Source organism: Phascolarctos cinereus, unplaced genomic scaffold (genome assembly GCF_003287225.1).
Source record: "Phascolarctos cinereus isolate Bilbo 61053 unplaced genomic scaffold, phaCin_HiC Scaffold_3;HRSCAF=262, whole genome shotgun sequence".
NCBI classification, from domain to species: Eukaryota; Metazoa; Chordata; class Mammalia; order Diprotodontia; family Phascolarctidae; genus Phascolarctos; species Phascolarctos cinereus.
Window position 1 is genome coordinate 163,851,734 of NW_027555736.1, and position 15,551 is coordinate 163,867,284.

Here is a 15,551-nt window from a genome sequence, read left to right on the forward strand (position 1 = left end):
CTCTTCATTGTCCTCTGTGTAATATTCATTTTTAATTCTTTTGAGATTATTGTATTCCATGTTTCACTGCCATTTAAGCATTGGTATTAAAATGTTTCTTTTTTTTGGTAGGGAAAGTTTGGGATTATCAGAGTAGCTTTGCAATTTCTTATGGGCAATCCAGTCTCCTCCTACTTTTCTTTAGTTCTAGGCCCAAATGTTGTCTACTTAATGCAGAGTAGCCCAGTTTTATATACATTAGAAAAGCCTTACAGGCTTTCCATCTACATGTATGTCATAATCTGGGGAATAATAATAGTGATGATGATGATAATGACAATGATAATAACTATTTAAGTAATTAACTAAGTAGCATTTATATAGTGCCTACTATTGGCTAGGCACTGTGCAATACACTTTACAAATATGATCTCATTTGTTCCTCACAACGACCCTGGGAGGTAGGTGCTGTTATTATCCCGATTTTGTGGTTGAGTAAACTGAGGGACAGGTAGGTGGTAAAGTGGATAGAGCACTTGGCTTGGAATCCAGAAGATCTGAGTCCAAATCCAGCCTCAGACACTTATTAGCTGTGCGACCTTGGGCAAGTCACCTAATCCCTATTTACTTCAGTTCCTCATCTGTAAAATGGAGACAAACAGGAGAAGGAAATGACAAACCACTCTAGTGTTTTTGACAAGAAAGTCATGTAGAGTTGGACATGACTGAACAGCAACAACAAAGTGGGGCAGGCAAGTTCAGTGACTTGTCCAGAGTCACACAATTAATAGGTTTCTGAGGTTAAATTTGAACTCAGGTCTTCCTGACTCCAGGCCTAGAACTTGATCACTTCTTTTAAGTAGACGTAGATCTCTTTCAGGAGGCTCTATGACGTTCTGGGGCTTAATGAAATCAGTGCAATGTCATCTGCAAACAGCAGTATACAGTAGACTTCACCATCCACAGAAAGTCCCTCTTGCACTTGGCATCTGCAATGGAATTCTTTCATTATAGCAGTGAACACCTTTCTTGAGAGTGCGCATTCCTGTTTTATGCTTTGTCTGATGTTTATGATCAGAGGATTAAATGTGATGCCTTTTTGGAAAAAAGCCTTTAGATGGCATATTGTTTTCCTGAATCAAATGTCAACCACATAATCAACAATGCTTTTTTCCAAATAGAGAGCAATGGAATCTCATATTCTTTATGTCTTTTAGTCAATTGTAAAATGATAAAGATTTGGTCCATTACTGAATATTATTTATGTAAGTTTACTTTTTCTCTACTAATATTCCCATTGAAGTTGCCCTTCTGTATAGATGACTGTTTTAAAGACTTTGCATTGATGAGAGGTGAGGCATGTTTCAGTAGTTAATGTTTTTTCAATCACCTGTCTTTTTGTATTTAAAAGATCTGAGGTTTCCACCCCCCCCCATACCTTTGATGTCTGCCACTCCTTCAGAGACCTTGCATATCAATTTCTAAACTCTCTCAAAATTCCATCCAGTTTCTATGTGCTCTATACACACTTGGTCCAACTCAGATGACTCCCCCATCTTGGTTCTTAGTGCTTTTTTTTTGGTTCTTAGTAATAATAATAGCTAACACAAAGTACTTACTATGTGCCGGGAACTAGGCTAAGCACTGGAAAGTGCTTATCTTAGTGCTCTTGTTTTACATGACAATTGGCTAGTATCTTACAATTATTATCTCTTACTGTTTTTTGTCTTCTTGAGAAGCCCTGGGACTGTGGCATTTGATTTCATTCATTTAGAACTTAGTGTGGTGGTATATATTGTGAAACAATGGTCTAAGCTTATTTTTTGGAACTGCTATCCAATTTTCTCGGTTGCTCTTGTTGACTAAAGAGTCTCCACCCTAGCATTGTCTTGTTTTGTGTTTATCTAACACAACTACTCTCACTACTGTTCAAATTAACTTCTCTGTTTTTTTATGCAGTCAGTTTTGTTTGTTGTTTGTTGTTTTTTTGGCTAGGCAATGGGGTTAAGTGACTTGTCCATGGTCACATAGGTAGTAAATGTTATGTGTCTGAGGCTGGATTTAAACTCAGTTCCTCCTGAATTTGGGCCGGTGCTCTATCCACTTTGCCACCTAGCTGCCCCAGTCAGTTGGTTTTGATAAAATCGCTGCTTAGCAATAACATTTAGTGGATTCCCAGGGTTTTTTCAATTAAACCATTATATAATCTTAAAATGGGGCTAATATTCTAACGCTATTTGCCTCAGTTTCCTCGTCTGTAAAATGAGTTGAAGAAGAAAATGACAAACCACTCCAGTATTTACCAAGAAAACCTCAAATAGGGTCACTGAGAGTCAGACGTGATTGAACAACAACAACTTTTTATTTGATTTCTGGCAAAATTCTGTGACATTATTAAAGAGATGGTTTGTGAATTCTTAGAAATACTGGCTCATTAAGAACAAATCGTGCCAGACTAACTTTGTTTCCTTTTTGTCAAAAAAGAGCTGCTAAATTGGTATATCTGGGGAATGCTTTAGACAATATATACTTGTACTGTAGCTGTATACTTGACAAAGTATACTGTCTCCTTATAGGCAAGATGGAGATATTTGAATTGGATACTTATATAGGTAGGTGGATTTAAAGCTCATTGAATGACTGGATCCAATGTCTAGTGATTAATGAAGAGATCAACATTGATAGAGGAAGATCTGCGGTAGAGTGTTGTAGGACTCTGTCCTTGGCCTTATTCAGGTTTACATTCTTTTCAGTGGCTTAGATAAAAGCAAATACAGCATACTTATGACATTTTCAGATTACACAAAACAGGGAGTAATGATGATAGCTAGCATTTATGTAGTGTTTTAAGATTTGCCTAATCTATGATTCTTGTCTTATTTTATCCTCACCACAACCCTGGGAAATAGGTGCCATTATTATCTCCATTTTACAGATGAAGATATGGAGGCACATAACAGTTAGGTGACTTATCTAGAGTTACACAATCAGTAAATTTCTGAGGTAGGATTTAAACCTATATCTTCCTGACTTCAAGTCTCACAGCTCTATATCCACTATGCTTGCTACTTAGCTACCTGTACTGGTTGTTAGTAGTTTACAGGTTAGATGATGGAACTGGTTTCCAAAAGGATCTTGACAGACTCGATCAGTCTGCCATGTAGATCTTCAAATTAGATTTTCAGGATGCAGGTAGTAAAACAGAACTCTCAAATTCTTCTCAGAGAGGATCATATGTCTGAAGAAAAACTTCGTTTGTCCAGAACAGTAGGATGATCTGAGTGGCTCAAGATGGTCAGGACTAACATTGTTTAATACTCAGGATGATGAAGTTATCCGGCTTTATTTATTTATTTATTTGCTTACTTATTTACTTTTCTATTCATTCATTCATTTATATATTTGCTTATTCATTCATTCATTCATTCATTCATTTATCCATTTATTCATTCATTCATTTCTTTAGCAAATGCACTAATTTAATGTAAAGCAGGGCCAGAGTCAATAAATATTTATTAAGCACTTACTATGTTCCAGGCACTGTGCTAAGAGCAGGGGATACAAAATAAGGTACAAGATGGTCCCATAAGCAGACAATATCAGGAGTCTTTAGATAAATTAATCATATGTAGCCTATTTAAGAATAAAAACGGGCTGGTAGAATTACTGTGATTTTCAGGAGCTGCACGTATGGACTCATCCATCATTAGCTCTTTCTTTCCCTCTACACATCCCCTCTACATTTAGTACTGGCCTCCTCTCCCTTCTTTCTCTTCCCCCTTTGCACAGCCCTCCCTCACTTAATCCAATTCACTTGCATGTCATGGCATCACCTCCCTGATGTCCTGGTCCTCTTTGAGAGCAAAGGACAAACAAGAACAACAACAACAAAGAACCTCCTTAATTACATGCTCCCCTGAAGCATACTGAAATGGGAGGACCTTTTTGATTTGGAGTCCGAATCTTGGCTCTGTCATTTACTAATTGTGTGATCCTGGGCAAGGCCACAGTTTCCTCATCTGTAACGTGATGTTTGTATTAGCTAACTTTTAAGGTCCCATCCTACTCTAATTCTATTCTCTTCCTTCTGGGGAAAAAGGTCTGGTCTGACCAGAAAGTATTACTTTCAGGAAAATGATCACAAAAATAGAGTTGAGAATGTTTTTATTTATATGCTTTCCTATAAAGTATAAGGATATATGCTATCACTTGCCTGGTTGTTTTATTTCCATATGTAGACAGTCAAGGTCTTTTAGGCTTCTGTATTTGTGATTTGGTGATATTTAGAAAGGAGCCATCTATGCTGTGCTTCTCAATCTTTTGATGGTGATGATAAATTTACATGTTTCTCATTTAGCAGTGGGGCCTCAGAGCCAAGAAGATCTGAGTTCAAGTGCTGCCTTTGCCACATATTGACTGAGACCCAGGACAAGTCGCATAATCACTCATTGACCAGAGAAGGTGCTAAACCTGCATGGGTAGAGGGAAGTTTTCCTACCCATGGTTTTACTTATACCAATGAAATCTAGTCCTTATCCCCAACCTACAAATTAACATCCCAAATTTTTCAGTTGACCATTCAAGAATGGAACTGCACAGATTTATAAATATGTTTTGGCCCTAAGAAAATATGGAAGAGATCTGTCTAAATGAAAACAAATATCATAGCATCATAGAATGTTAGGACTGGTAGGATCTTGAGACTGATTGGTATAACCTTATTTTATAGAAATTAGATGACTTGTCTATGATCACACAGCTACTTATGGGTTGAACTCAAACTAGAACCTAGTGTTGCCTGAAATGAATTAAACCTAGTTCTGCTGTACTCTTTTGTCTATGTACTCTTTGGTCTATGACTTCCTTCCATTGCTCACGGTCAGCACTTTGAGCCCATCTTTGTGAAAAAAGAAAAAAAATCCCTTGCTTTTGGGAGGATTTAAAAACTTTTAATAAGAACTTGTCATCAGTACTTCTGATATTTTTAGTAGGAACTCAGCAAGGGGGCTGTGACACAACAGAAGGAATTGCTTTTGTAGATTGGTTTTTGAAAATGTTTCCTGTTGATGAGACAATGATTTCCCAAGAGGGTGTTTGATCAGAAAAATGGGGTAATATGTATGGGAAAGAGGTGGATAGGCACATCCAAATTAGGGAAGTTGAGTTTACTCCAGTGTCTGTTATAGTTCCTGGCACATAGGAAGTGAATTTAATAAATGCTTGTTGATTCATTGAAAATTGCCTAAAATAGCCCAGGTGGTAGGCCATGTGAGTAAGACTCAGTCTATCCTACACCATTCCTTGCCCATCACTTTTCTGCCAGTTGACATCCCACTCATCTTTCAAGGTCTGGGTAAAATACTAACTCCATGTAATTATTTCCTACCATCCCTCCCCACTGGCCAGAAGTGAGCCATCTCTCTTGTGATCTCTCAAAGTACTTTTTATCATCTTAAGCCCTTTTACACTTTACTTTGAATGAGAATTATTTGAATAAGTCTAACTGTTTTTCCTCATCCCTGCAAGCAGATTATAAACTCTTTGAGAGGAAGGTCTGTATCTGAGTCGTTTTGGCATGCTGTACTTGGTAGGCATTTAATAAGTGTCATAAATATCTGTTGAATTGAATTTCTGCTAGAAATCAGGCAAATCAGGCCTGGATACATGGAGGACTTCAATGAATTGGCTTCATTGCTTATTTTAAAAAAGTATTTAGGTGTTATTTGAATAAATACTTTATTTGTAAATAGTGTGGGCTCAGACTCAATGTCAGTGTGACATCTGCCTGAATTCTTTGCAGCATTTAGCATGATAGGAAGCATGTTACCACATTTCAAGAAAATAGTAGAAAGCCTTGGTACAGTAAAAAATATCAAGGTCACATTAGAGTTCATAGGCTTATAAATTTAGAACTGGAAGGGATCTCCCTCATTTTAATCGATGAGGGAACTGAGGCTGAGAGACTTTAAGTGACTTGCTCGCACAGCTAACAAATGTCAGAATCTCGTCTCCCTGACTCTAAGACCAGCACTCAGTTTACCACACCTTGCTGACTCACAGGTAACGGAGACTTCAGGAAATAATCCAAATATGACCACACCTAACTCACCCAGAGACCTTAATATATCCACAAGGATGGCTATTATGTGACATTTCTTACTAGCTAACTTTAGCTCTCAGTCCTCTTTTTCTTCAAGAGTTTTTCCTATGACTAAATCCTTTTTGCTGAAATCTAAGTCTGCCTTTTACATTAGAGAATAGTGACTGTTTCACCTTTCTGGACCTCAGTCTCTTCACTTATAAAATAAATGGTTCAGATTAGATGATCTTCAAGGCCCTTTCTGACTCTGTCTGATCCTTTGATTCTATGAAAATTACCCTTATATGAATCCTTCTTTAGACTCAAGCTACCTCCTATGAACAAAGAGAAAAAAAAATCAAGTTGTCAACCCAGTCTATAGGATTTATGAGAAGAGGTACAATTTCTAGGAAGATGTTGAAGCCATGGCTTCAATTTGTTTATTCTGTTCTATAACCAATACGTTTTCCACGTCGGAGGAAAATTGAATATTTACTGCATCAGTGACTTTAGCTTGAACCTCTGCTTGTAAACCCAATGTTCCTCCTATCTCTTCCTTGTCTCATCACCCTCCTTTCTAGGTTCTTTTTCTTCTTCTTCTACTATTAGGTATCTAAAGTTACTACTAAAACCTTCACAAAATGGTTTATGATGATTCTTTAGAAGAATGTTGTTTTTGTGAAAGACCTAGATGTGTATTACTTGGTAAGGTGAGATGTTAAAAGGAAACACATATGAGATGCCCAACTTAGTCTGCTATGACAATTAAATATTAACACCTGGTTATTGCCTTTCTGACCACCCACCTATACCTCCCCTTGTACCCACCTATCTATCTACCTTCTTTCACCAAACTTCTCAATCACAAATCCAAGACCCTCTGCATATGATTTTTCCCTTTGTTGTCCTTAAAGTGTTTTCTTCTTCCATATGTGCAAACATGTGTGCTTGTATATATATGCATAATATTTAAATTTACTTTTGAGGGTAGACACACACACATGCACGTATATACCTGCACGTATATAAATATATATGAATGAGAGAGTTTATGTGTGGGATGAGTACAAGTGGGTGCTTATGTATAGATATATACGTGAATTATGTTGCAATGGGCATAGTTTCCTTGCTGGAAGACTGGCTAACCTCTAGGACCTATTGGCAATTCTGTTTCCACATTTGATTATATGTGTAGCTCATAGGTGATGCTAAAAAAAAAACTACAGGATTAAGAATTCAGTTATGATGACTAGAGTAGATCCAGATCTCAGACACAGAGGATGGCATACATATTCATCCTTCCAATTCTAATCCATTAGGTTGTGAGCTCCTTGAAGGGAAGGAATGCCTTCTGCCTCTATTTGTATCCCCAGTGCTTAGCACAGTGCCTGGCACATAGTAGGCACTTCATAAATATTTATTGACTATTAACTATGATTCTAAAATTTTGTGGTAGTCTAGAGATTGGAGATGTGATTTTATTGATATTGGGAACTCCTGGGTGAAGAAACTCTATCCATTGATGTAGGTCATCATCTTCTTTGCCATTTATAATTTTCAAGACTTGCCTAGAGCACTGAGAGTTTAAGCAACTTGCCCAGAATCATAATGCCAGGATGTGTCAAGGGTGGGCCTTGAAGCCAGAAAGGCCTGGGTTCAAGGCCAGCTCTATAGTGCAGTATGCCCTACTGCCTGTCTGTGGTATCAAAGCTTATTCATTGCTTTCCCTTACTTGTTAGGTGGCAATCACAATAAGTAAAAGTTTTGCAGTCTTCTATGTGAACTATTTCAGCAGTTTATTCACTCTCACTGACTCCTGGTATGTCACAATCCCCTTCATTCATATTTCCCGTAGAGATGCCGTGACTCTGCCAGATAGAAGTGACTTCCTGGAATACAATTGCCTTTCAGAGCCACTTTCCTCTTAGGAATACTTTGAGGTTGAGAAAAAGACTCTTTGTGAGGCTGGTGGGACTTAGAAACTGGAGGCATACGATGCTTTGTCCAACTGGTCACAGGAGAAAATGAGCAATATTCCATCTTTTGCATTTTAAGACTGCAGCAGTATACAATTAAAAGGCTAAAAAGAACAAATATCCTAATTCTCATGCTGAAGGAAATAATTCATTGCAATCTTGAATATAATCTGAGTCCCCTAAGCAATGTAAGTCCAGTGACAGTGTACATTTTTGTGAGTTGAATTTTGTTTCATATCAGATTTCTTACTCTCTCTTTAGAGACAGAAAGGAGAGTAAAAGCCAACGACCGTGAATTCAATGAAAAGTTCCAATATGCGGTAAGTGATATTCATATTATACTGGCATATATAATATCTTTTACCTTGAGGATGGTAGCATCCTCACCCCTGCCCAGAACTTTATAAGTTTCATTAACTTTTTTTTCTTTTTATAATTTGTCTTAGTACAGTAGGATAGGAATGGGGGCCAGACCTCTGATTTCATTGGCATAGGGTACTCACAGATGACGAAACTCCTTTTACCAAAACGGGTTATCACCTCTGCAATTTACCTCTGCCCAAAGCACAGAGACATTAAATGACTCGCCCAAGATTACACATCTCTGATGTCAGAGCTAATACTTGAACCTAGAATTTTCTGGTTTCCATGTCAACTCTTATCCATTGTACTACATTGCACTCCTCCTCCTCCTCTTCTTCCTCCTCCTTCTCCTCCTTTGTTGTCTTTCTAGAAGCCAAAGACAGAGAATTTGAAGAATATCATCAACTGAATCAAGTGCCAGAGAGGCATCCATGAGGATGAGATCTGAGAAAAGTTGACTAGGTTTGGCTGGCAGGTCATTGGTAATATTCAAGAGTGGGTGGGAGTCAGGTTATAAGGGGTTACAGAAGGAATGAGTGTTGAGGAAATGGAAGGTTGTTTAAATTGCTCATTCAAGAAGTCTGGCAGTGAAGAGGAGAAGGATAGGGCGGGATAGAGCAGAAGCAACAGCATCAAGGAAACTTTAGAATCACTATTCATGTATATATTATTTATAGTTTTTCAAATTTGAAACGTCTACGAAGGTTGAAATGAAAGAATTTTTATTTCTGGGACTCTCTGAATGTTTAGATGTGATGATACACACCAGGCCTGCTTTAATTCCCAGTCTGAAGGGCATTTTAAGGTTCTCTTCTTGCTGTTGAGAAGTATTGCTGAGTTGCTGACATCCTGTCAGTCCTCTTCGCACAAAACTGGGGCCATTTGTGCACTGATGGGACAGTAAAGATGAGGACAAGCTGTATGACAAGTTGGAATTAGTCACAGAAAGCACCAGGAACCTGCATTTGTTATGGGTCTGGCTGTTAGCTCCTGCATTTTTTTGTCTTGGGAAATCTCCATAGTAACCATTTGTCAGAGGCTTTTAGAAAATATACAAAAAAATGCCTCTTGTTTTGAGTGTTGTCAATGTTTGGGGAGATTTTTTTGGAGTTCTGTAAGGGTAAGTATGTATTTTTGCTTTTAAAACTAATTCATGTATAGGAGCATGGATATTTTCTGGACATTGGTCAGCACTTCCCATCAACCTTTTTTCTTTTCCTTTTCTGGATTTAAAATTTAAAACAAAAACAAAAACACTAGCAAACACAGTTTATCTTTTCTGTATCTGACTTGCTTAAGTAGTGCGATTTCTTGGCTAAGAGTTTGCCTGGTTCCCAATTGCCTTAATTGGGAATGTCTGTTTTTAGTTTCTATTTTGGCCTCTGAATTACTAGTCTTTCTTTTGAAAAAATTTTATTTTTATTGATAGCTTTGATTTTTTAATATCACCTTCATCTTCCAATAGAGCTACCTCTGTACCAATAAATAAAAAAAGGAAAAAAAAACAGTTCAGAAGAAACTAATCAACAAATCAATTAAAGCTGACATTTTATACAGTGTTCCATACTGACAGTCCCCCAGCCTCTTCAAAGAAGGAAGGGAAATGCCTTCTCAAAGACAAGATTGAGATGATCTTGGTCATGTATGAATAAGTATTTTAAAATGTTTACAAACGACATATTTTTATGATCAAAGTCCTTAATAAAATTCTAATTGTTTGTTTCATTTTTTTTACAGGCTCTAAGCCTGGAGAGGATTTCAGCATACTATAAACTAGTCTCTTTTCCCATTTACTTCATGGAGAGAATTTCAGTGAAGCCACATAACCTTGACTTTCCTTCCTCTTTATTTCACTGAAGTAATTAAAATCGAAGAGTAACCTAACCCTCTGTAATTAGAAGTTAGAAAAAAGAGAGTATTAAAATAGATTGTTTAAGCCCTAAGAGGAAAAATGAATTTGAATTTTAAAGTATTACTAGTATATTTTTTAGAACTTTAAAATAAAGAAGGAAGGAAGGAAAGAAATAGAACGGGGGCAGAGTGGTTAGGGTAATAGTGAGCATAGATGAAAAGAAAGAATACTGAATTTGGAGATAGAGAACCTGAATGTGAAGACTGATTCTGTTAGTTTCTGTCTATGTGACTTTGGACAATTTACTTAATTAACCTCTTGGGGTTTAGCTCCTCATTTTTAGATGGGGTGGGACTAAGCCTTGAATGGACCTTTTACCTTTAAATCTATGATCCTCTGAAAGTTGACTTTTTTGGGAGGATGGGGAAACAGAAACAGAAATGTAGTTTGTAAGTGGTTTGTGAAAGTAATTCATAAATCAAGCAGTTGGACAAGTTTACTAGCATTTATAGGATTTAACAGAAAAACCACCAACCCTAACTGTTTCAAAGTGGTTTTTCATCTCATTTCACACTTCTCTTTACTGGACCACATAACCTGGCTTGGTGAATCATATTGCCAAAAGACACAGATAATCAGGTCCCACTTTTTTGAGTAAAGATTGGCAAAAAAATTTTTTAAAAAAAATTTTGCTGTTGCTGTTACTTAAAAATGTTATCCATATGTTAAAAAAGAAAAGAGCATCTATGCATACAATGCCTGGACTTTTTATTTCTCTCAACTGTTTCCGGCTATTCTCTCCTCAGTTTACTATAAATGTAGAGGTTGAAACTTTATGGAGTTTTTGGTTGATTTATATGTTTATGTTTATATAATTATATATGCATACATATATCATAGGAGTCAGAGACCTTCAAGATCATCTGGTTCAAAACTTTCATTTTATGACTGATTTTTAGAGAAGCAAAGTGACTTACTTGTCCAAGGTCACACAGAGTATAAATAGCAGAGATTAGATTTGGATTAGATTCTCTGTAAGTTACCTTTTAACATTTTGTAATTCTGTACTTCTCTAAAAGGTTCTTACCATGGAATTAAGAGCTGGAAGTGACCTGAGATATTGAGATTGTTGGAGGGGTGTGTGTGTGTGTGTGTGTGTGTGTGTGTGTGTGTGTGTGCCTCATTGAAGAAAGTTCAGTAAGGGTAACCAGTGGGCTGTACCCCAAAGAGCCAGATTTTATGAACATTTTAAAACATGACTAGTTCTGACACTGAACTGTTGTTACCTATTTGACTTCAATGTCCTCATTACATTATTATTTACATATTCAAAAGTGTGGGAGGAGGTTATTGGCATTTTCAAAGTTATCAGAATACTGGCTTAGGCCATCACTAGAAGGAAACAGAGGGATGGAATAGATGACCTCCGGAGGTTCCTTCCCATCTTAAATTTCCATGAGCCTATGATTCCACTTAGTTCCATGCTGCTGTAATTGGAATGCTGTTATAGACCAAATGCCACAAAGCTGCCATTGATGTGAGCAAGACATATTTGAGGTTAGAAACATAAATAGGCAGAACTTCTTTTTAATGTTTTCCAGAGAATAGCATTTTTCTGAATTTTCTATGAGATGATGCGTTGAGAGAAAGGTATTTTTATTTTGTTGAAATAAACTTTCACTAGCATTTCTGCTAATGGATATGAGAAAGGGAATGGACTGTCTGAATAGATCATGCTAAATAATTTGACAAAACTCTAAATTTTAGTGGGTTATTTTGCAGCTGCAATTTTTTCCTCCATGCCCATTTCAGTTTAAGTTTTGGGGTAAATTGCCATTGGCAAATGTCTTGCTTTAGGTTAAGCCATCAAAATGATCATTATAGACTCTGGACCACAGAGAAGATGAACTCATATTTACCTGTGATAAATCATTTGTTTCAAAAGTGAACTTTTAATTTGGTGTTATATTCAGTTTAAGAAGTATTTATCAATGTTATTTAATAAGTATTTATTGAATGCCTGCTATAGGCCCAGAACTCTCTAAGCTTTACACAATATACTGTATAAAGAAAGTATGAGACATGGCCCCAGTTGGCTCTGAGGTAACTTGCAATCTCCTTGAGGAAATGTGACACATACAAACCCACTAAATAACTGTCTAAATAAGGCAAAAACCATCACAGGCAACACCATTATCACTCCCTTTTATAGAGAGACAACAACTACTTTCCCTCAGTCTATGTAGAGGAAAGGGCAGCTAGTAGATCGAATGCCAGGCCTGGAGTCAGGAAGATTCATCTTCCTGAATTAAAATCTGGCCTAAGACACTTACTAGCTGTGCAACCCTGGGCAAATCACTCAACTCTGTTTGCCTGTTTCTTCATCTGTAAAATGATAAGAAAATGGCAAACCACTCTAGCATCTTTGCCAAGAAAACTCCAAGTGGGGTCACAAAGATTTGGACATGATTGAAAAATGATTAAACTGGATGTTGAGGAAAGAGTTTGTGTTGGTTTTCTCTATTGATTATAAGTAATAATAAAAATAATAATAGTAAAATAGTACCATAATAATAATAGATCAGATTTATATAGCACTTTATACACATTATGCACATATACATACATATATGATTTTTGATTTCTGTATTCGATTTCTTATTCTACTTACTGCCTGTGCAACCTTGCGCAGATTATTGAAAACTCTTTCAACCTCAGTTTCCTTATCTGAAAAAAGGAAGGGGTTAGAATGGATGGCTTTTGAGCTCCCTTCCAGCTTGAAATCTAAATTCTAAGGTAGGGACTATTTTCATTGTTTCTTTATGTCCCTAGGATCTAGAATAGTGCTTTGCACCCAGTAAGCTCTTAATATATCTGATTAGTTGAATTTTTTAATGTGGTCCTTGCAACAAGCCAATGGGGTACATCGTGTAAATATTATCACCACCATTTTGTGGATGAAGAAACTGAAGGCTTGAGAGGCTGAAGTGCCTTGTCAAGGAGTAAACGCAGGTCAGAGAATAACTGAATTTCACAGCTGGAAGGGAATTCAAAGGTCATCTAGTCTAGCCTCCCGAATATATCCAATAAATGCTTATCTGGCCTTTGAGCTGGAAGGCTTCTTTGAAGGAAGAGAAACATATTACTTTTCCCGGTAGTTCATCCAACTTTGGGATAGCTCTAGTTGTTAGGAAGACTGAAAAAAAATCAAGGAGAAATCTCTCTTTGTAATATTCATGCATAGCTTCTTCTACTTCTTCCCTCTCGGACCCAAGAAGTCAAATCCTTCTTCCAGGTGACAGCCCTTCTGATACTTAGTGACAGCTCTCATGGCATCCTTGAGTCTTCAGCCTACCTTCCCCAAAGTCCTTAAGCTGATTTTGCTATTTCATGAATGGGAGACTATTTGCAATCATTGATTGCTGTCCTCTAGGTGTTCTCTAGCTTGTCAATATTCTACATAACATGCAATGCCCGGAACTGAACATAGTATTGTAGATATGGTCTGACCAAGGCAGAGTACAGCTGGATTATCACTTCTCTTGTACAGTATACTGTCCTTTCCTAATGCAACCTGAGATGGCATTTGATTTTTTTGGCTGCCATCTTGTACTAATAATTCATATTAAGCTTTTAATCTACCAAAACTGCCAGATCTTTTTAAATGAAATGCTACATAGCATATTTCTTTTTTTAACCGAAGTGTAAGATTAGCAAGCCATGATCATTTTGGATCTCGACTTTATCTTCCAAGAAGTTAACCATCTCTCTTAGATTTGTGTCATCATCACATATGATAAGCATGTCAGTTATGCCTTTATCCAAATTTTGATAAAAAATGTTAAATAGAGGTCTAATATAATTTTGTGGGTCACCCAAGTTGACATTGATCCATTAATGAATGCTCTTTGTATCCTAGCATTTAAACAGTTACATCTTGGCCCTGTCACTTAAACTCATCAAGGGCAGGTAGCTGGTATCTTACTATCTCCCTACTTATAAAAGGGTAATGACAATCAGCTATTTTTGTCCTTTCTTTTCTAGTCTAAAGATTGTTCTTATTGGCAGAGAAAATAAAAACATTGTAAGAATTCTTTTCTGTCAATCATCTCTTATCATCATCTTATTTACCTCAAGAGTATCCCTTCTTTGATCTTGCTCTTTCCCACAAGAAAGCTAAATATCAGCTTCTTGTTGTCATCCTTAGCTTTTCGTTCTTTTCTTAGCTTATTTTGAATTATAGTACTAATGATATTCCTATGGGACTGTGACAAAATTTTGTACTTATTCTCCATTATCTGTCATTGCTTCCAAATTGTGTATACATCTTTAAAAATATTCTAAGTCCATTTGTATTTCCATTGGCCAGATAAGTATATACTTGAATAAAACTCTTTATTTTGGTCTATAGTTATCATTTCATCTCAGTAGGGAACCCCATGAGTAAATTCCCTCTACTAATACAGATTGGCCTGCAATTTATAGTCTTATAGAATTGCCTGGGGACACTGAGAGGTTAAATGAGTTGCCAGGGACCTACAACCAACGTATCACAGTTTTACCTGAATCCAGGTCTTCATCACTTCAAGGCCAGCTCTCTATCTGCTAGGTCATCTGTTATTTAGTTTGGAAAAAAATGTAGGTATTTTCCCAAGTTAGTGAGAGTAAAAGTAATGATATCTTACATTGATTTGAAAACTTGCCATTTTTTTTAGATTATAGTCACATGATCATTTTCTAGTTTGGAGAACCATGTATTAGCTAAGCAGAGTGAATAATGTGATGAACCCATTATAATGTACTGGACAGGTATGCAAGTTTAGTGACATTTGATGAGTTAAATTTTAATGACAGAGAAAACACGATAGCACTATGGTAATTTAATTTACCCAGTTTAAGTTAGAGGTAACATGTAAATTCGGTGACAAAAGGAATTGCTTTTCAGTAGGCCTAATTATCTCTTAACTTTAATAGGGCCCATTTTATTTTTTGTAGCCCTGAGTGATCAACCTGTCCGGGGATAAGCCACTTAACCCTTTTGGAACTTACTTCTCGGTAAAATAAAATAAGGGATTACTCTAGAATCTAGTGTCTAGATGATTCCCAAGGTTCTTTCTGGTTTTAAATCTTATGCTTTATGATCCTGGCCTCCTTCATCCTGACCTAAGAGAGTAGGTTATAGGGCCTACTATCCTATCACAGTACTTTCAACAAATGAGCAGATTTCTGCATAGGGATAAAAATGCCCCTTTTAAAGGGTGTTTTTTTCCTTTTGGAATTTCTCCTATGATTCCTTTGTTTT

General features: G+C 36.7%; 1 protein-coding gene across 8 annotated transcripts in view; it reads left to right on the forward strand.

Annotated features, from left to right (window-relative positions):
* Nucleotides 1–15,551, forward strand: part of ATP8B4 (ATPase phospholipid transporting 8B4 (putative)) — a 336,040-nt gene that overhangs the window by 47,721 nt on the left and 272,768 nt on the right. For all 8 annotated transcript variants that reach the window (XM_020978939.2, XM_020978874.2, XM_020978820.2 and 5 more), the window contains one exon: nt 8,296–8,354. In XM_020978939.2, the coding sequence (XP_020834598.1) occupies nt 8,296–8,354 (59 nt within the window). The remainder of the gene's footprint in view (nt 1–8,295; nt 8,355–15,551) is intronic.